This window comes from Excalfactoria chinensis, chromosome 7 (assembly GCF_039878825.1).
Source record: "Excalfactoria chinensis isolate bCotChi1 chromosome 7, bCotChi1.hap2, whole genome shotgun sequence".
NCBI lineage: Eukaryota > Metazoa > Chordata > Aves > Galliformes > Phasianidae > Excalfactoria > Excalfactoria chinensis.
The window spans coordinates 20496875-20519909 of NC_092831.1; the positions used below are offsets into that span (position 1 = coordinate 20496875).

At 40.8% G+C, this 23035-nt stretch overlaps 1 protein-coding gene across 1 annotated transcript in view; it reads right to left on the reverse strand.

Moving 5' to 3' along the window:
- TTN (titin) overlaps positions 1–23035 on the reverse strand; it is a 240350-nt gene that overhangs the window by 27593 nt on the left and 189722 nt on the right. Inside the window, exons 214-224 of the mRNA XM_072341903.1 lie at positions 22649–22954; positions 21396–21683; positions 20970–21260; positions 20586–20873; positions 19598–20188; positions 19401–19505; positions 18773–18970; positions 18373–18669; positions 17655–18242; positions 17257–17559; positions 22–17127 (exon numbers count right to left, since the gene is read on the reverse strand). Coding sequence (XP_072198004.1) covers positions 22–17127; positions 17257–17559; positions 17655–18242; positions 18373–18669; positions 18773–18970; positions 19401–19505; positions 19598–20188; positions 20586–20873; positions 20970–21260; positions 21396–21683; positions 22649–22954 — 20361 coding nt within the window. The remainder of the gene's footprint in view (positions 1–21; positions 17128–17256; positions 17560–17654; positions 18243–18372; positions 18670–18772; positions 18971–19400; positions 19506–19597; positions 20189–20585; positions 20874–20969; positions 21261–21395; positions 21684–22648; positions 22955–23035) is intronic.

Sequence of the window (23035 nt, forward strand, 5' to 3'; positions counted from 1 at the left end):
AATTTTTTTAGTGAAACATACCTGTTATTTTAGTTCCCTCCTTGGTCTCAGAAGGCACTCCAACACCATACTCATTCTCTCCAGAAACTCGGAAGTAGTAAATGGCACCTTCTTGTAAACCAGTTACTTTATATGACAGGCGATGACAATTATTTGTCACGGTGACCCATGCTTTCTTGCTGGCTTCTCGTTTTTCAATGACATAGTTCTTCACAGGTGCCCCACCATCGTTATCAGGAACATCCCAAGATAACACAGCAGATTCTTTAGTGACGTCTTTTGTTGTTACATGAGATGGCGGGCCAGGAGTGTCAAGAACTTTGACAACTAAAGTCAAGGTAGCAGTGTTCAGGATGTTTTGTAACGTTAATGTGTATTTTCCAGAATCATTTCTTGTTGCCTTCTCAATAGTAAGAGATGTGCGATTATCTGAAACATCGATGCTTGCTCGTGCACGGAGATCAGTATCTGGTTTGTTCCACGTTACATTTGGGACTGGTTTGCCTCTGAAAGGAACTGTCATTGTGAATGATTCACCAGCCTTTACAATTAGTGTCTTTCGCATTTCACTGTCAATATCAAAAGCAGGTTCTTCCTCTCTTTCTTTTGCCAAGTGAGGTTCTGAGATGTCACTTGGTTCACTGACACCCATTTTGTTGATAGATTTCACTCTGAAGACATATTCAGAGCCAGATACTAACCCACTTATGGTGTACTCCGTACCTCTTAAGTTCTGAATAGCAGTTGTCCAGTCAGTTTCATCAGTTTTCTTGTATTCAACTGTGTATGCTGTTACTGGAGCGCCTCCATCAAACAGTGGCTTTGTCCACCCAATTGTGATATTTGACCTTGTGGAATCCATAATCTTTGGTTTAGAAGGGGGAGATGGCAAAAAGATTGGATCTTCTGCCCGAATCAATGGTGTGCTTTGGCTTGGAGGGCTGAGACCAGCAGCATTTTCTGCATAAACTCGGAATTCGTATTCACATCCTTCACGGAGACCAGATGATTTCACTCTTAAATCATATACTGGCTTTTTGTTTACACGGATCCATCTTAGGCTAGTTTTCTCACGTCTTTCAATTACATAGCCAGAGATCTCATTGCCTCCATCAGACTCAGGTCTTGCCCAGCACAAAGTTATTGAATCTTTGCTTACACTGGTGATCTCCAAAGAAGTAGGTGGGCTTGGAACCGTAAATGGGTCTAGGGCTTTAACAGCAACACTTTCTAGAGGCTCACCAGTGCCGTATTTGTTAACTCCAATCACTCTAAAAATATACTCATTACCCTTCAGCAGTTTTGTCACTTTACAGGATGTTGTTTTAAGCTCTCCTTCACAAATTGTCCATGCAATTCTGCTGGTCTCACGTTTTTCTACAATATAATAATCAATATCTGCACCTCCATTCTCTTGAGGAGGTCCCCATGATAAATGACATTTTTCAGCAGTAAGGCCAGTTATTTCTAGCGGGCCTGCTGGTGGGCCAGGTCTGTCAAGTACTTTGCAATTAATTGCCAAAGATCTTGTTCCAGCAACATTTTGTAACGTTAGTACATACTGTCCTGAATCACCTCGGATACAGTCCTTAACTGTTATTGCAGTAGCGTAGTCTGTTGAGGCTATTTCAACTCTAGCTTTTCCCTCAAGTTCTTTGCCATCTTTTGTCCATGAAATCACTGGTATTGGCCGTCCTGCAATATCAGCATTGACTTTAAACACTTCTCCGGCTTTCACAACTACAACATCTCTGAATCTGACATCCATCATAATTCTTGGAGCCTCTACATCATCTTTTACAGTCACAGGTCCAGTTGATTCAGATGGCTGACTGAAGAGTCCAGCAGCATTCTTTGCAATCACACGGAATTCATAACGCTGGTCTTCGGTAAGTCCACCTACATCAAAGTATGTTTCTTGCACATTTGTGAAATTACACTTTAGCCAGCGACCATCTGGTATCTCTCTACGCTCAATAATATATCCTGTTACTTTAGCCCCACCATCATATTCTGGCTTAGTCCACTTCAGTGAGACACATGTTCTTGTAATATTAGTAACTTCTGGTTGACCAGGAGGATCACATGGATCTCTTGCAGCAACTGGTTCACATGATTTACTGCACTTGCCTATGCCTGCAATGTTTTCAGCATACACCCGATATTCATACATCAGTCCTTCATCAAGACCTGTAACTTTCATTTGTGTATCAGGTATAAGACTTTTGTTGACTTTTGCCCAAAGAATACTGCTTCTTTCTTTACGCTCCAAGTGATACCCTAGTACTCTGCTACCTCCATCATTAACTGGTACCTGCCAAGTTACTATCATGAAAGCTTTAGTTGCATGTGCCACGTGAGGAGTACCAGGAGGTCCCGGGGGTTTAAATGGATATTCTGCCACAACAGATGGAGAATTAACGTGTGTACTTTTCCCATAACGATTTTCTGCGCAAATACGGAACTGATATTCAGAACCAGTAGTAAGTCGCGACACTTTAATTGATGTTCTTGCAACTGCTGCAGATACTATGTCCCAGGTCGTTGTGGTAGTGTCTCGTTTCTCCACAATGTAATTGCTAATATGGCACCCACCATCATATTCTGGAGCTTTCCAAGACAAAGTTACGCTATCAGCACTAACTTCATCAATATGAACATCAGTTGGTGGTCCTGGTCTGTCAAGGACAACTACAGTTAAAGAAGCAGTTGTTGATCCAGCAGTATTTGAAAGATGTAACTCATAATGTCCCAAATCTTCATGTGAAGCTTCCTTGATGGATAATGAAGTTGAAGTCTTTGATGTCTGAACATTTACCCTGGTTGTCTCTCTTAAGGGATTCCCATCCTTCTTCCAGCTAATGGATGGAAGAGGTCGCCCTCTGAATGGCACATCAATCTTAAGATCATCTCCAGCTTTCACAGTGAATGTGTTGAAAAGGAGCTCAGCAGATGGCTGGATTTCAATATCTTTTGCAATGACTGGGACACCAAGTTCTCTTGGATCACTTTTCCCTTTTTCATTAGTAGCAATCACTCTGAAACTGTACTCTTCTCCCATACTCAGTCCCGTTATTGTTGCTTCTAATGTTTTTACTTGGGTACATGTACTCCATTTTACACTTCCTTTAGTTTGCATTTCTACTATATAGCCAGTAATTTTACTGCCACCATCACTCTCTGGCTTTTCCCATTTAATTGAAGCAGAGTTGCGAGTTACATCAACAAGAACGACCTTTGCAGGTGGAGAAGGTGGTTCTGAGACCTTAATTGGCTCAGGTGTTTCTGCTGGTAAGCCAGCCCCATATTCATTTACAGCTAGAACACGGAAATAATAACTACATCCTTCTTGTAGCTGAGTAATTTTGAAGGAATTCTTGGTGCAGTTATTTGTAATTGTGGCATATGCTTTTCTTGTAGATTCCCGCTTTTCAACTACATAGTTGGTAATTTTTGCTCCACCATCAATAAGTGGTTGTTCCCACGCTAGTGTTACAAAATCTTTTTTCACTTCTCTGACTGTCAGGTTCACTGGTGCGCTAGGTGTATCAAGCACTCTAACATTAACAAAAGCTGATTTTTTGCCGCTGTTGTTCTCTAATGTTAGATTGTATCTACCACTATCAAATCGATTCACATTGTCAATCACCAACATTGTATAGGAACTGGTGACTTCAATCTGAGCTCGATCACTAATTGCTCCTTCTGCTTTCTCCCATTTAACTTCAGGTTCTGGTCTTCCTTTGATAGTGACAAAAAGACGTAAAGTACCACTGGCACGTACAATGACTACTTTTCTGAGATCTGCATCAAGTTCAATTTCAGGAGGTTCAATCTTGTCTGCTGCTATAACTGTGCCAGGTATAGCAGCTGGTTCTCCTACTCCTTCTGAGTTGATGGCACAGATGCGGAAGTTATACTCCTGGTTCTCTTTAAGTTTTGTTACAGTGAATTGTTTTGCTTGTAAGCCTGTTGGTGGGGTGCAAGTAGTCCATTCATCAGCAGCTGCTTCTTTTGCTTCTACTACATATCCCTTAACTGGAGCACCACCATCATAAATGGGCTTACCCCAGGCAAGAGAAACTGATGATCTGGAAGTGTCTGTAACCTTTGGATTGCTTGGTGGACCTGGTGGATACAATACATCACAAGCACGATAGAAAATGGATGGCTCACTGGGTTCCCCTACACCTGCAGCATTTTCAGCAGAAACTCTAAATTCATAGAAATGCCCATCAGTAAGACCTGTTACTCGGAATCGCAAGTCTGTCAGCCTTTTCTTATTGCATTTGGTCCACCGGACACCATCTTTGTCTCGTTTTTCAAGTATGTATCCTTCAATTTCAGCTCCCCCGTTGTCTTCTGGACGACCCCACGTTACAACCATCGAGTCTTTTGTGATCGCTGAAACTTCAGGTGTTGAAGGAGGACCGGGGGGCTTGTATGGATTACGAGCCACAACTGGTTCAGATTCCAAGGGTTCTCCTGTTCCATATTTGTTCACTGCCATTACACGGAAAATGTACTCATTGCCAGCAAGAAGTCTAGTTACTTTGTGGTTAAGGGCTTGCACATCTGTAGCTACTTGTGTCCATGAAAGCCTGCTTGTCTCTCTCTTCTCAATGATATAATGTGAGATACTAGAACCACCATCATGTAAAGGCGGAGCCCATGCCAAGTAGCATTTTTCTGCTGTTACACCTGTAACCTTCAAAGGTCCTTCTGGAGGTCCTGGCCTGTCAAGCACTTTTACAGTGATAGGTATAGATTTTGTGCCACCAACATTTCGGAGGTTAAGTGTATAGTGACCTCCATCTACTCTTATACAGTCTTTGACCGTAAGAGTTGTTTTTTGAATAGTAGATTTAATTTCCATTCTTGCAGTTGTTTCTTCAAGGTCTTTACCATCTTTTGACCATACAATGTCAGGAATAGGCTTGCCATGGATATCAGCTTCAAGAACAAAGGTTTCTCCAGCATGAACAACAATGACATCTTTGTATTTAGGATCCAGAGAAGCTCCCGGTGCTTCAATTTCATCTCTGGCTGTAATGGGCCCCGTACTTTCAGATGGTTCACTCAAGCAACTAGCTGCATTTCTTGCAATTACTCTAAATTCATATCGTTGGTCTTCAACAAGACCACTTACTGTAAATTCTGTTTCTAAAACATTTGTAAAGCTGGCTTTCATCCACCGACCATCTGGTAGTTCTTTCTTTTCTACAATGTATCCAGTTATTTTGCTTCCACCATCATATTCTGGTTTCTTCCATCTTAGTGTAATGTTATTTCTTGTAACAACAATTGCCTCTGGGCGGCCAGGTGGGTCACATGGATCTCGGGCAACATATAACTCTGATACTTTGCTGACTTTGCCAACGCCAACAATGTTTTCAGCAGAAACTCTGAACTCATACTCAAGACCTTCTTCAAGGCCATCTGTTTTATAGGTGGTGTCTGCAATGAGTGACTTGTTCTGTTTTATCCAAAGAATGCTGTTCTTATCTTTACGTTCAAGATGGTAGCCAAGAACTTTGCTTCCTCCATCATTAACTGGTTCATTCCATTGTACAATCATATGGTCCTTGGAAGCTGCTGTTACAAATGGGGTTCCAGGTGGCCCAGGCACCTTGTAGGGGTATTGCACAACAACTGGCTTAGAGTCCAAAGGAGAACTCTTTCCGTATCTATTTTCAGCAGAAATCCTGAACTGGTATTCAGAACCTGTCTTAAGCTTTGTTGCTTTGATAGTTGTTCTTGCAACAGTTGCTGACACAATATTCCATGTGGTAGTGCTTGTGTCACGCTTTTCTACTATATAGTTGCTTATCTGACAGCCACCAGTATAATCAGGTGGATCCCATGATAAAACAACAAAGTCTGCGCTAACTTCATCAAAGCGCACAGGTCCTCGTGGTGGGCCAGGCTTTTCCAATACAATTATACTCAGCTGCTCACTTGCTGTGCCTGCTGTGTTTGATGCTGTTACTGTATATTTACCAAAGTCCTCTTTGTTGCTTTCTTTAATATGTAGGATAGTTGATGTTGATGTATTCTCAATATTTAATCTGGTTGTTTGTTTCAGTGGCTGTTCATCTTTTGTCCAAGTAATAGTAGGTTTTGGTCTACCTATAAACGGTACTTCTACTTTCAAATCTTCTCCAGCCTGTACACTGTATGTATTAAACATCAACTTAAAGCTTGGCTCAATTGTCAAGTCTTTAGCTATCACAGGAACTCCAAGTGCCCTGGGATCACTTTTGCCTTTTTCATTGTAGGCAATTACATGGAATTGATATTCCTGTCCTGGACTCAGACCAGACACAACTGCACTGCACGTTTTGGTCTCACTAACAACACTCCATTTTTCTGTTCCTTTAGGCAGCATTTCAACAATGTATCCCAAAATTCTGCTACCTCCATCATGTTCAGGTTTTTCCCATGTAAGTGATGCACTTCTCTGAGTGATGTCAGTGAGAGTTACTTTCCCGGGAGGCAGAGGTGGCTCTGAGGCTTTCACAGCATCTGCTGTTTCAGCTGGAACACCAATTCCAAATTCATTCTCAGCCATGACTCTGAAGTAATAGATTGCTCCTTCTGTAAGATTTTCAACTTTAAAGCTTGTCTTGCCACACTTTGCGCTTACATTTGCAAATGCCTTCCTGGTTGACTCACGCTTGTCTATTACATAGTTCTTTACCTTTGCACCACCATCAATAATTGGTGGTTCCCAAGATAGTACAGCAGAATCCTTCTTTATATCCTTTACTGTTAAATTTTGTGGTGGTCCTGGGGTATCTAAGACTTTTACTGTTACAAATGCAGATTTAGAACCACTGCTGTTCTCCAACTTAAGAATATACTTTCCAGCATCATTTCTATCACAGTTGTCAATCGAGAGTTGTGTGTAGTTCACGCCTTTATCAATTTGAACTTTCTCCGTGAATTCACCCTCTTCTCGAGACCACATAATGTCTGGTATTGGTCGTCCCCTGAATGGTATGTGGATCCTAGCAGAGCCACCAGCTCTAACCACTATCCCTTTCCTCAGCTCTGAATCAATATCAAGTTCTGGAGCTTCAAGTTTGTCCTCTGGTTTAATAGTACCAGGAACGGATGCAGCCTCTCCTACACCAACCTTATTGAGAGCACACACTCGTAGTTTGTATTCCTGATGTTCAGTAAGCTTTTTGATTTCAAATCGAGTGGCACGTACACCTGTCTGTGGAGTAACAAGTGACCATTCATCTTCATCTGCTTTGCAGATTTCTACAAGGTATCCCTGGATTTCACAGCCACCATCATAAATAGGTTTACTCCAGCCAAGTGTCACCGAACTTCTAGTGGTATCCACAACATGGGCATTTGTAGGTGGTCCAGGCTTGAACATGGGGTCACAGGCTTTAAAGTAAGGGGAAACTTGGCTTGGCTCACCCAATCCAGCAGCATTTTCGGCAGAAACTCTGAATTCGTACTCATGATCCTCTGTTAATCCTGTAACTCTTAGTCGCAAATCTGTAATTCGCCGTTTATTGCATTTTATCCATCTGATGCCTGCTCGATCTCTCTTTTCTACAACATAACCTATGATTTCACTACCACCATCACTATCTGGTCGGCTCCAGCAGACAGTCATAGAATCCTTTGTGATGTTGGTGATTTCCAAGGCCTTTGGTGGACTGGGAACCACAAATGGATTTTTCATCATTACTGGCACAGATTCCAGTGGTTCACCAACTCCGTACTTGTTAACTGCCATTATACGGAAAATATATTCATTTCCTTCCAAAAGTTTTGTTACTTTCAGCATTGTAGGTAGAACCTCTGAAGCAACAACAGTCCATGCTAGACGACTAGTTTCTCTCTTCTCTACAATATAATGAGAAATATCACTGCCACCATCATGAAGAGGAGGAGACCATGCCAATGAACATTTTTCAGCTGTAACCCCAGTCACTTGGACAGGGCCCTCAGGAGGGCCTGGCCTGTCCAAGACTTTTACGTTTACTGGTACTGTCTTTGTTCCTGCAACATTAGAGGCTTCTAAAATAAACTGTCCACCATCAACTCTAATAGCATCTTTTACAATTATTAATGCACTGAAATCTGTGTTCTTGATCTCATATCTAGCAGTTTCCTCAAGCTCTTTATCTCCTTTGTACCATTTAATGGTTGGTAGTGGCTTTCCGTGAACATCAGCCTCAAGTCTGAATGTATCACCAGCATTTACAACAATTGTGTCTTTGTACTTTGGATCCATTGAAATTCGTGGAAGTTCAACTTCATCCTTTGCCGTTATTGGTCCTGTACTGTCAGAAGGTTTACTTATGGCACCTGCAGCATTCTTTGCAATTACTCTAAATTCATATCTTTGGTCTTCGGTAAGCCCTGATACAGTGAACTGAGTTTCAATGATATTTGTGAAACTAGCTTTCATCCAGCGACCATCTGGTAAGTCACGTTTCTCCACAATATACCCAGTAATTTTACTTCCGCCATCATATTCTGGTTTGGTCCACTGTAGAGTAATAGAGCTTCTTTTTATTATTACAGCTTCTGGGCGACCTGGAGGATCACATGGATCACGAGCTACATAGCACTCAGAAACTTTACTTGTTTTACCTATACCAACAATATTTTCTGCAGAAACTCTAAATTCATATTCAATTCCTTCTTCAAGGTTAGTTGTCTTAAAACTTGTGTCCTGAATAACAGTCTTATTCACTTTAGTCCATAAGATGCTGTTTTTCTCCTTTCTTTCAAGATGGTAGCCCAGTACCTTACTGCCACCATCATTTATTGGTTCATGCCATTGTACAACCATGGAGTCTTTTGTAACTATTGTCACAAATGGTGTGCCGGGAGGTCCAGGTTCTTTGTACGGGTACTGTGCTACAACTGGTGCAGATTCCAATGCAAAGCTCTGCCCATACCTGTTCTCAGCAAATATTCTGAACTGATATTCTGAACCAGTTTTTAGTTTAGTCACCTTCAGTACAGTTCTTGCAACAGTAGCTGAAACTGTTTCCCATACAGTGGTTGTTGTATCTCTCTTGTGAACAATATAGTTGGTGATCTGACAGCCGCCTGTGTACGCTGGAGGATTCCATGACAGGGTAACACTTTCTGCACTTACTTCATCAAACTTCACAGGTCCTACTGGAGGGTCAGGTTTGTCTAGAGTTATAATTTCAACAGAGGCAGACTTTTTCCCAACAACATTAGCCACGGTGATTTCATAAGTACCACCATCCTCTTTGCTAGTTTCTTTAATATTCAGTACAGTGAGATCAGTCAAATCACTAACATTGACTCTTGTTGTCTGCCTTAGCGTCTGGCCATCTTTTACCCAGGTAACAGTTGGTTTTGGTCGACCTGAAACTGGTACTTCTACTTTCAGATCTTGTCCCACTTGAATACTGTAACTGTGAAAAGCAGGTCTTACATCAGGTTCAATCACCAAGTCTTTGGCAACTATTGGAACTGCAAGTGCTCTAGGATCACTCTTACCCTTTTCATTTACAGCCATTACTCTAAAAAGATATTCTTCCCCTTGGGTTAAGTTAGTAATAACTGCTTCAAGTGTCTTCACACGGGCACACTCTGACCACTTCTCACTACCCTTTGCTTGCATTTCAACAATATACTGTATGATTTTGCTGCCACCATCATGTTCAGGTTTTGCCCAGCTTAGTGAAACACTGTTTCTTGTGACATCATCCACTGTTATTTTCCCAGGAGGCTGAGGAACTTCAGCAACTTTAATTGGATCACTGGTTTCTGCAGGGAGGCCAATTCCATATTCATTCTCAGCAGAGATTCTAAAGAAATAATAGCAGCCTTCCTGAAGTTGATCTACTTTCCATGAAGTCTTGTGGCAGTTTGTTACAACAGCTGCATATGCCTTTCTTGTTGCTTCACGTTTTTCAATAATGTAATTCTTTATTTTTGCTCCACCATCCAAGAGAGGAGGTTCCCACGAAAGTGAAACAGAGTCTTTAGTGATTTCTCTGATTTTTAAATTAACAGGTGCGCTTGGAGTATCCAGTACTCGTACACTGACAAAGGCAGACTTTGTTCCACTGCTGTTTTCTAAAGTCAGGGTGTACTTTCCAGTATCGAATCTGTTGACACTGTCTAGAACAAGGGAAGTAAAGCTGCTAGTGGTATCAATAATGGCTGCCTCTCTGATCTCACCATCCACTTTACCCCATTTTACTTCAGGTGTTGGACGACCTCTGATGGGAACAAACAGTCTTAAGGAACCTCCTGCCCGCACATTTACAATCTTCCTTAATTCCATGTCGAGGTCAAGGTCTGGTGCCTCCATTTTTTCTTCCACAATAACAGAACCAGGAACATCTGCATGATCTCCAACTCCTGCTTTATTAACTGCGCAGACGCGGAATTTGTATTCATGTTTTTCCACTAATTTTTCTACTTCCATATGGGTGTTCTTTATTCCAGTTGGAGGGGTACAAATTGCCCATTCACCATCACTTATGTCACATTTTTCTACGATGTATCCCTGAATTTCAGAGCCACCATCATAGATAGGTTTGCTCCATGAAAGGAAAACTGATGATCTTGTAACATCCACAACCTTAGGATTATTGGGTGGTCCTGGCTTATAAATAGGATCACATGCCTTATAGTAAGCAGAAGGTAGGCTTGGTTCACTGAGACCAGCAGCATTTTCAGCTGAAACTCTGTACTCATAATTATGATTTTCTATCAGCCCAGTCACTCTGTATCGCAGTTCACTTATCAGGCGTTTGTTACATCTTGTCCAGCGAATACCTTCCTTGTCCCGTTTTTCAAGGACATAGCCTAGGATTTCACTACCTCCATCTGAGGCTGGCCTTTCCCAAACAACTATCATAGAATCCTTGGTAATGGCTGTGACTTCTGGTGCCTTCGGTGGAAGTGGCACTACAAATGGGTTCTTTGCAAGTACTGGCTCAGACTCAAGAGGTTCACCAACACCATATTTGTTTACTGCCATGATGCGGAAAATGTATTCATTTCCTTCTAAAAGTTTAGTTACTTTGCAGTTGAGCGTTTGCACATTTGAATCAACGACAGTCCAAACCAGGCGACTGGTTTCCCTTTTTTCCACAACATAATGTGAAATATCACTACCACCATCTTGCAGTGGAGGTTTCCATGATAACATGCATTTTTCAGCGGTGACACCTGTAATCTCAACAGGTCCTTCTGGTGGTCCAGGTCTATCAAGAACTTTGACATGAACAGGAACTTTCTTTTCGCCTGCAACATTCTTTGCCAATAGCACATACTGACCACTGTCAACTCTAATAGCTTCCTTCACACTAAGACTTGTTGCAAAATCCATACTTTTAATTTCCATACGAGCAGTGTTTGTCAGCTCATGATCACCTTTTAGCCACTGAATGGAAGGTATTGGTTTGCCATGAACATCAGCTTCCAACTTAAATGACTCACCAGCATGTACTACAATTGTGTCTTTGTATTTTGGATCCATACTTATGTGAGGTGGTTCTACTTCATCTCTTGCTGTAATGGCACCTGAGCTTTCAGATGGTTCACTGAAAACACCTGCAGCATTTCGTGCTATAACACGGAACTCATATCTCTGGTTTTCAACCAGACCTGTTACTTCAAATTGGGTATCGATTACATTTGTAAAACTTGCTTTCATCCAGCGACCATCAGGTAGCTCCTTCTTTTCAACAACATAACCGGTAATCTTACTTCCACCATCATATATAGGTTTCTTCCACTGAAGCGTTACTGAACTTCTTGTGACGATTACAGGTTCTGGACGGCCGGGAGGGTCACATGGGTCATGTGCAGCATAGCATTCAGATGCTCTACTTGCTTTTCCAATGCCTACTATGTTTTCTGCGTAAACTCTGAACTCATACTCAAGACCCTCCTCAAGGCCAGTTGTCTTAAATTTGGTATCTGGAATAGGTGTTTTATTCAGCTTAGCCCACAGAATGCTATTTCTCTCTTTGCGCTCCAAGTGATATCCAATGATCTTGCTACCACCATCATTGACTGGTTCATTCCATTGTACCACCATGCTATCTTTTGAAGCGTTTGTTACAAAAGGTGTTCCAGGTGGACCAGGAAGCTTAAATGGGTATTGGGCTACAACTGGCTCTGAAGTGAGATGGGTGCTCTTCCCGTATCTGTTTTCAGCTGTGATTCTAAATTGATATTCACAGCCAGTCTTTAATCTACACGCTTTTATCGTTGTTCTTGCAACAGTAGCTGACACAATCTGCCAAGTGGTGGTGGAAGTGTCTCTTTTTTCTACAATATAATTGTTAATGGAGCTACCACCATCATACTTGGGTGGCTCCCAAGAAATGGTAATACTATCTGCTGTTACTTCATCTACTTTGACTGGCCCAGTTGGGGGTCCTGGTTTATCAAGGACAACAACATTTAGGGTCTCAGTTGCTTCACCCGCAGAATTTGTAAGTTTAACTAAATATGCTCCCACATCTTCTCTGCATGCTTCTTTTATCGTTAATACTGTGTTATTTTCTGAACTTTCTGCATTGACTCTGGTTGTCTGCTTCAATGCCACATTATCTTTTTGCCAAACCACTGCTGGTTTGGGTCGACCAACAAAAGGAACGTCAACCTTTAAGTCCTCTCCTGCTAGAACACTAAAAGTAGTAAACAGTAGTTTGAAAGCTGGTGGAATCACAAGGTCTTTAGCAACAACTGGTATACCCAGCTGGCGAGGATCACTGACGCCTTTTTCATTTTGAGCTGAAACACGGAAAGTGTATTCTTCACCTTGGATCAATCCTGTGATAGTGGCTTCAGTAACTTTTACTGTAGCACAAGTTGACCACTTTTCACTGCCTTTGCTTTGCATTTCTACAATGTAGCCCAGAATTCTGCTACCACCATCATGTTCAGGTTTTTCCCAAGATAAGGATACGCTATTTCTTGTCACATCCAACAAAGTTATCTTTCCTGGTGGAAGTGGTCTTTCTGATACTTTTACCGATTCTGAAGTTTCAACTGGAAGGCCTATTCCATACTCATTTTCAGCTAGGACTCTGAAGTAGTAGTTGCAGCCTTCTTGCAGTGAATCAACTTTCCAGCTAGTCTTGTGGCAATTGGCATTAACAGTTGAATAAGCTTTTCTTGTTGATTCACGCTTTTCAACAATGTAATTTTTTATTTTAGAGCCACCATCTAAGAGAGGAGGCTCCCATGTGAGTGTAACTGATGACTTTGTAACTTCTTTTATTTTCAAATCTTGAGGTGGCCCCGGAGTATCAAGTACTCTGACATTCACAAATGCTGACTTACTACCTGAGCTGTTTTCAATTGTCAGCATGTATTTGCCACTATCAAATCTATTTACATTTTCAACAATAAGTAGAGTATAAGAGCTTGTTGATTCAATGGTTGCTCTATCCAGAGATTCCCCATGTTCTCTTGTCCATTTTACCTCAGGTGCTGGTCTTCCTTTAATTGGAACAAAGAGTCTTAGAGTACAGCAGGCTCTGATAGTTACAACTTTACGAAGTTCTGCATCAAGTTCAATCTCTGGAGGGAGTAGTCTTTCTTCAGCTTTAGGAGTCCCAGGAACAAGAGCAGGTTCCCCAAGACCTTCAGAATTCATAGCATATATCCGGATTTTATACTCTTGGTTTTCTTTTAGGTCAGTGATAGTAAAGGAAGTGGCCTTTAGTCCTACTGGAGGAGTTACAATCTTCCACTCATCTTCCTCAGGTAGTGCAATCTCAACGATGTAACCTGTGATCTCTGAGCCACCATCATATATTGGTTTGTTCCATGCTATTGTAATAGAGGACTTGCTGCTATCCAAAACACGAGGATTACCTGGGGGACCAGGTTTGAACACAGTATCGCAAGCTTTATAGAACGGACTAGTTGGGCTTGGCTCACTGACTCCAGCAGCATTTTCAGCCATGACTCTGTATTCATATTCATGACCTTCTGTCAGTCCAGACACTTTATAACGTAAATCAGTAACAGCTCGTTTGTTACATTTCACCCACCGAAGACCAGCTTTGTCACGGCGTTCCACAATGTAGTTAGTTATTGGGCTCCCACCATCAGAATCAGGATGGCCCCAGCAGACAACCATAGAATCTTTTGTAATTGCTGTAACTTCAGGTGTCTTAGGTGGATCAGGTGGCACATATGGATTTACTGCAAGAACTGGCTCCGATTCAAGAGGCTCACCAACTCCATATTTGTTAACAGCCATAACACGGAACACATACTCATTGCCCTTCAACAGCTTAGTAACCTTCAGTTTAGTTAGTGGAACTTCAGTGGCTACAGCTGTCCATGCCAATCTACTGGTTTCACGTTTTTCAACCACATAATGGTCAATCTTTGCTCCTCCATCATCCAGAGGAGGTAACCATGATAGCACACATTTTTCTGCAGTGACTTCAGACACAGCCAATGGCCCTTCTGGAGGACCAGGCCTATCAAGAACCTTAACGTTGAAGATATGCTTGGCAAAGCCACCAGGATTTGTTGCAGTAAGTGTATATGCACCACCATCTCTTCTTGAAGAGTCTTTATTGATAAGAATGGTAGAAAAGTCTGCTGTCTTTATTTCTAGTTTTGCTGTGTCTTCAAGTTCTTTTTCTCCTTTTGTCCATGCCATAGTTGGTGGAGGGCGACCTGACACATCAGCCTCAAGTCTGAAAACTTCACCCGCTTTCAGCACTAAGGTGTCTTTATATTTAGCATCCACGCTTATCCTTGGTGCTTCAATGTCATCTCTACAAGTTATTGCATCTGATGGTTCAGAGGGCTGACTAACAGCCCCACCAGCATTCCTAGCAATCACTCGGAATTCATAGGCAGCATCTTCTGTCAAACCACTGACAGTGAATTCAGTCTCTAATATATTGCTGAAATTAGCCTTCAGCCAACGGCCATTAGGAAGATCTCTTTTTTCAACAGTGTAGCCAGTTATCTTAAAACCTCCATTGTATTCTGGTTTAGTCCACTTCAGTGTCACTGCATGTCTTGTAATGTTCAGAGGTACTGGCTTACCAGGTGGATCTATTGGGTCTAAAGCAAATACAGGCTCAGATGGCTTGCTTGGCCTACTCTTGCCAGCCAGATTTTCTGCTATAACACGGAATTCATATGCAATGCCATCACTAAGTCCAGTTGATTTAAAGATATTGCCTGATACCAGCATTTTACTTACAGTCTGCCAAAGAATGCTATTTCGTTCTTTCCTTTCAATGTGATATCCTAGAATTGGGCTTCCACCATCAGTAACTGGCTCATGCCAGCTAATGGTCATAGTTTCTTTGGTGACTGCAATCACCTGAGGAGTACCAGGAGGCCCAGGCACCTTAAATGGATAGTTGGCAACTACAGATTCTGAAGTAATGGCTGGACTGGTTCCATATCTGTTTTGAGCTTTGACTCGGAACTGATACTCAACGCCAGTATTAAGACGAGTGGCTTTAAATGTAGTACGTATCACTGTGGTTGCCAGTTCAGTCCATGTGGTACTGTCAGTTTGACGCATTTCTACGACGTAATTACTTATTGGTACACCTCCGTCATTCAGAGGAGGCTGCCATGAAAATGTTACAAAGTCAGAAGAAATTTCATCAAATTTGATTGGTCCGGTAGGAGGTCCAGGTATATCATGAACTTGAACTGTAATAACTTCACTTACTTCTCCCACAATATTTTTAGCTGACAGTGGATACTGACCACTATCACTTCGTGTACATTCATTGATGGTTAGTATGGTTGCTGTTGCAGTATTTTCATAATTTACCCTTTGTGTTTGTTTAAGTATCTGGTCGTCTTTCTTCCAAGTCACAGTTGGCCTTGGACGACCAAGCACAGGGATTTCAATCTTGATATTGTCACCAGCTCTGGCAATGACTGTTTTCTGGTAGATACCACGAAGGTCAAACTCAGGAAGCATCGTTTGTTCCTTGATAATAACTGGTCTGCTTTCTCTTGGGGCACTTCTCCCAGCACTGTTAACTGCCATAACCTGGAAAGTATATTCTTCATTTTCAGTTAGATTCTTCACTACGCAATCTAGTGTTTTTACAGTTGTTATGTGTGCCCATTGGTTGGTTCCTTTTCTTTGTGCTTCAATTACGTATCCAGTGATCTTGCTGCCACCATCATGTTCAGGTTTTGGCCAAGCCAGGCTAACTGAATTTCGTGTTACATCCATAATATTAAGGCTGTCAGGTGGGGATGGTGCCTCAGAAGCCCTTACTGGTTCTGCTGTTTCAGCTGGTTCACCAATACCAAACTCATTTTCAGCCAGTACTCTGAAATAGTACTCACAACCCTCAGACAAATTAGGAATCCTGAAAGAACACTTCTGGCAGTTTGTTGTGACTGTTGAATATGCTTTACGAGTTGATTCACGTTTCTCAACAATATAGTTTGTTATTCTTGAACCACCATCTATCAGAGGCATATCCCATTGGAGAGTGATGCTGTCCTTCGTAATTTCTCTAGGTTTAAGGTTTATTGGTGGACCTGGTGTATCCAATACTTTTACATTTACAAAACCAGTCTTCTTACCAGCAGCATTTTCAAGTGTCATTATGTACTTTCCTGCGTCGTATCTGGTGCACTCTGTGACAATCAAGAGTGTAAAAGAGTCTGTATTTTCAATGCTAGCACGTCCTTTGAGAGAAACATCATCTTTTGTCCATGTAACTTCTGGAGTTGGACGTCCTTTAATTGGCACAAAAATCCGAATAGTTAACCCAGCTCTGACAACAAGTGTTCTTCTTAGCTCAGCATCTAATTCAAAGTCAGGAATTTCTTCCCGCTCTATGATTTCCACGCTTGGAATTACTGCTGGTTCACCAGTACCTACAGCATTCATGGCAGAGATTCTGAAATTGTATTTGGCTCCTGTCTGCAGATGAGCAACAACAAACTGAGTGATTCTTAAAGCAGTCCCTGTTGTGTCTTTTACCCATTCTTCTTCTCCTTCCTTTTGATGCTCCACTATGTAGCCAATGATGTCAAGACCACCATCATAGTGAGGCTTGCCCCAGGCTAAAGATGCACTTGTCTTTGTAGTATCAGTCACTCTTGGATTTGCAGGTGGACCTGGTGGGTCTGAAAGTGAGGATAAGATAAAATACCACATTATGTTATACCACTATATTACAGAGGAAATCACTTTTATACTGTCTAAATGTATCCCCCCAACCACCGCCCCAAAAAATAAAAAAGCATGATACTAACATGCAACATCCTTGCACATGACTGAATTTGATGCATCACTTGGTGGTCCAACTCCTGCTCTGTTTTCTGCACTGACACGGAATTCGTATTCACTTCCTTCCAGAAGACCAGTCACTTTGCATCTAAGATCCGAAACTGGTTTCTTTGTTGCTCTGACCCATCTTAAACCTTTCTTTTCTCTCCTCTCCACATAGTAACCTGTGATTTCACTTCCACCATCATCTGCTGGCCTTTTCCAGGTAACTGTCACAGTATTTTTAGTCACATTTGTTACTTCTGGTTTTCCAGGAGGTCCAGGGGGACCTGATAGAGAAGAAAAAAATACAAAGTTCAGACAAAAATCAAGTAGTCAGTGATTGTTAAAAGCATACTTGAACCTCTTAGCTTGTTCAACTTACCAAATCTGTCCACCATTTTAACTGGTTCAGATTGTACTGGTTCACCCTTGCCATATTGATTTACGGCTGAGACACGGAAAACATACTCATTTCCTTGAATGAGTTTGCTAACAACATGCCTACAACTCTCGATATTTTCAGCAACTAATGTCCAGAGCAGTCGGCTAGTTTCTCTCTTTTCAAGAACATATGATTTGATCGGTGATCCACCATCTTCTGCAGGAGGTGACCATGTAAGAGTGGCTTTTTCTGCTGAAACATTGCTGATCTCAATAGGTCCTGGGGGTCCTGGAACATCTAAAACTTTCACATGTACACTCTCTTGCTTAGTGCCAAAAGGATTGGTTGCAGTGATTGTATATTCTCCAGAATCCTTTCTGGCTGCATATTTGATGGTTAGGGTAGAAGAAGTGGGTGTAGTTTCGATGTGCACAAGCTCTGAAGGTCTAAAATCTTTTCCAGCTTTTGACCATGCTGAAGTTGGAGGTGGTTTGCCACGGATACTAATAGCAGATAGCGTAATTGTATCTCCTGCTTTCACTGTTAAACCTTCCTTCAAAGTAGGTTCGATAACAATTGTTGGCGCCTCTGTAATAAATAAATAAATAAAATAATAATATATATATATATATACATACATACACACACGCACATATATAAAGGATTTGGCAATATATTAATTATTGAAGTAGAATTCATTTTGATGCCATCTACGTACCATACTCATCCTTGCATATTATGGTTCCTGTCGATTCAGATGGAGGACTGATAGCCCCAGCAGTGTTCTTAGCTCTTATTCTGAATTCGTATTTGGAACCTTCAGTAAGGTCAGTCACAGTGAATGCACAGTCTGGAACATTCACATGATTAGCTTTAGTCCAAGTCTTTGAGGGCAAATCACGCTTTTCAACAATATAGCCGGTTAACTTATGTCCACCATCATATTTTGGCTCTGTCCAAATAAGTGTTACTGAGCTCCTTGTTACATTGATAACTTCAGGTTTCCCAGGAGGATCTTAAAGGAAAAAAAAAAAAAAAAAAAAAAAAAGATAAACCATGGTCAAACAACAGTGATTTCAGCTTTCAGAATTTTCATTTTGTTCTCCTCATAAACTTACCAATAGGGTCAAGTGCCACAACAGGTTCCGAAGGTGGGCTTGGTTTACCTACTCCAGCCATATTGATTGCCATTACTCTGAATTCGTACTCCAGTCCTTCAGTTAATCCTGTCACTCTGTAATCTTTCATTCTGATTGGAATTGTATTGGCTCTCTTCCACAAAAGACTATTTCTTTCTTTGAATTCAATATGATAACCTAAGAAGATAAATGGTGAGATGAAAATGAGAGATTTTCCAGAGATCTTCCATTTATCACAGGTCTTCAAAATATCATACAGTTTGCAAGGTACGTCACACAAGACATGTACAAGACAATACTGAAAACCAGATTAAGAAATGGATGCAGACATACATTACAGATGCATCTAAGTGAAACACTTGTAATGCAAATTGTACAGCCCCAAATGATGTAACATGTAGTTGAGACAGTTATTTGGTTCTTTGGCTGTTTTGGCTGTCTGCATAAAAGCTTTATTGGTTAGACTCTTCCTGACTTCCTTCTTTTAAAGTTAAGCCTTTAAAAGACTCATCATACAGGAAGAATAGGAAGTAAAACAGTGAAATCAACCTATCATTCCCTCAAGCTATTAAGAACTGGAATAGTAAGAAGGCTTTTGGGAATATACCTGTGATTGGTGAGCCTCCAGTTCTTCTGGGATCAGTCCAAGTTAAAGATACAGAATCATGTCGAACATCAACAATGTTGGGGGGTGGAGGAGCATCAGGCACATCTAAACAATATTAAAAGATGCAGCATCATTAACAATAAATATCACCTCTAAAACCTTTTTTTAACATTTTGAATATTATAATGATTACTTACCAAATGGATGTTTTGCAACAACAGGATCAGATTTAAGACCTTCGCCTACTCCATATTTATTTTCAGCCCTTATCCTGAATGTGTATTCATTTCCTTCATGAAGCCGTGTAACTCTAAATGTAGTTTTCTGGACTGCAGAGGCACAAGTCACCCACTTATTGCTTATATTATCTCTTTTCTCAAGAACATAGTTAGTGATTTCTGAACCACCATTATCTTTTGGAGGACCCCATTTTAAGGTCATGGCATCAGCTGTGACTTCATCAAATTTCACTGGACCTGTTGGTATGCCAGGCTTGCCAACAACTTTCACAGAAATGGTGCCTTCCTTGCTGCCAACAACATTCTTCAGAGTGATTGTATATTTTCCAGCATCAGCTTTCTGGCAGTCACGTACTACAAGTGTTGTGTTTACTGCCGTAGATTCAAAAGCAACTCTTCCACTCTCAGTAAGTGCCTTGTCTTCATCTTTCTTCCATGTTACAGTGGGCAAAGGCTTGCCTTTAATAGGGATTTTAAGACGGAAATTGCTACCCTCTTTAGCTATATAGCACAGATCGGGTAGATCTCTTAAATCAAGATCAGGTGCCACTGTAAAAAAAAAGAAATAAAAAAAAAATCAATTATTAAACCAAATGTAAACTCTGAGATAAAATTCAGATGCTCTTTTCATAGCATCATAGAAAGGTCTGCGCTGGAAGGGACCTTAAAGATAATCTATTTCCAATCCCCCTGTCAGGGACAGGGGCATTTCCCACTAGATCAGGCTCCTCAAAGCCCCATCCAACCGGCCCCTAAACATCTCTAGGGAGATGTTTAGGCTTCCCTGGGCCAGAGCTTCTCAGGTTCCAGAGCCTCACCACCCTCATAGTAAGAATTTTCTTCCTTTTAAAGGCATCTGATTTGCATGTATATATAGCAATTATGCTATATATGAAATAAATGTGGTTTGGTAAGTGAATTGATTATCTTTTAAGTTGCTTCATACCAACATCATCTCTTGCCACAATTGTGAGCTCCCTTGGAGTTCCATATCCAGCATCATTTTGGGCTCTCACTCTGAACGTGTATTCTTGCCCTTCCTTTAGGTCTCTCATTGAAAAGTGAAGGTTCTTTGATCGCATCACTTCCTGCCATTTATCTTCACCAATGAGGACTTCCACAACATAGGCAAAAATACGGCTTCCACCATCACTGATAGGTTTTTTCCATACTAAATTGCATGATGATTTTGTTACAGCTGAAGCTTTTAGATCCACAACTGGTCCAGGTGTTTCTAGAAGAGGAAGAAAAGCAGAGTGAGTGTCCTTTCAAGCTAAAAATAAAAATGAATTGAATACCAAAATAGGAGAAATTGATTGATTTTTCTTACCAGAAGCTTTAACAGCATCACGAGTTTCACAGGGGTCACCAATACCATATTCATTTTCAGCAAAAACCCTGAAGAAGTAGGATTTGCCTTCTTCTAAGTTGGTTATCCTGTAGCTTGTCTTTGGACATTCTGTTGTTACTGTGGACCATGACTTTCTTTCTGCATCACGTTTTTCAACAACATAATTTGTGACTGGACTGCCACCATCAATTATTGGAGGTTCCCATGTTATATAGGCAGAATCCTTAGATGCTTCCTTTACAACAAGATTAACAGGAGGGCCTGGAGTATCTAGATAAACACAAATTCCCTGGATTTAATATAGTAAATGACATGCAATAAATAAATAAATAAATAAAATAAAAATATATATATTAGTTACAAACTGAACAAATATGTTATTCTGTGGAAAACTCTGGCACTTACCAAGTACTTTTACAACAATGGTGTATGCCTTTTTCCCACAACTGTTCTCCAGACTGAGAACGTATTTTCCAGCATCATATTTGTTTACGTTTTCACAGCGCAGGAAGGTATCAAAGTCAGTTGATTTGATGTCTAATCCTTGTCTGTCTCTTAGATTGGCACCCACTTTAGACCATGAAATCTTGGGAGGTGGTCGTCCTCTTACTGGCACATAAAGTCTCATTGTGACTCCCGCGCGTAATACAAGGACTTTCCTTAGTTCTGCATCAAGTTCTCCTTCAGGAGGAACTGTTAAACAAAAATGAGATGATTAAAACATAACATTTAAGACTATCACTAACTTTTCTCTGACAAGAAGTACTGCTTTACAGACATTCACTAGATTAACCAATTAATTCTTTTGTCCATGATGATATCAGTGAGTTTGTATCCTGATTCTCATTTCAAGATCATTTAGAAACTTAGCTTTTTTTTTCCCTCACCAATTTCACTTGCTTTTCTTCTGCTTTTTCCATAATTTATGTTACTTATCGTGTAAAAAGGACTCTCATTTCCTCTATAATTCAAAGGAGTTTCAAAGTCTTGATTCAAAGCAGTTCTGTGAAGGAATGCTTTTCTACTTGTGGCAAAATGCATACAGAAGCCAACACGGCTCTTAGGGAATAAGTCTCACAGAATCATAGGAATTGGAAGGGATCTTTGGAGATCATCAAATCCAATCCCCTGCTAAAGCAAGTTCCCTGTAGTAGGTTACACAGGAAAGAGTCCGGTTGGGTTTTGTGTATCTCCAGAGAAAGAGATCCACAACCTCTCTGGGTAGTCTGTCCTTGTGCTCCACCACCCTCTAATTAAAAGTTTTTCCTCATGTTCAGATGGAATTTTCTGCATTCTAGTTTACAATCACATAGTGTCTCACGCAGATTCTTAGGATAATAATTTTGGCTTCAAATTATTAGGAGACATGAAGACTACCTGAAAAGTCTTATTCATGATTAGAGAGAGAAAAAATAGGAAGTGGAAGGGTATCTGACATACAAATGAAAAGTGCAGACACCATTAAGATTCTTCTCAGTTCTTAACTGCCCCATTTTTTTTTTTTTCTGAATTAGCCACTTTCAAACTACATTTATTTGAGAAATAACACATTCCAAATTAATCCTTTTTTAAATGATCTTTGACAGATCCTTCATTTAGAAGCCACCCCATGAATTAAAACAAAAGTGAACATAGAAATATATTTTCAATGAACATACTTAAAATATCTTTGGCAGTGTGTTTATCAGGAACATCACTTGGATCACTGTATCCAATCTTATTGACAGCATATACGCGGAACTGGTACTCTGTATCTTCCATCAGCCCTGTTACCACAAAGTGTGTAGCCTGTAAGTTCTTGGGAAGATTGCATCTGACCCAGTTGTCTGTGTCAGCTCTTTTTGATTCTACTAGATAACCAATAATAGGGCTTCCACCATCATATGCTGGTTTGCTCCATGACAGGCTTATTGAATTACGAGTAGTGTCAACCACCTTTGGGAAAGCAGGTGGGCCAGGAGGATCTGAGAATTAAAAAAGCACAAAGTTAATCACACCAGATGATGTACAAAAGTATTTGGAAATACCATGGAAAATATCTGAGA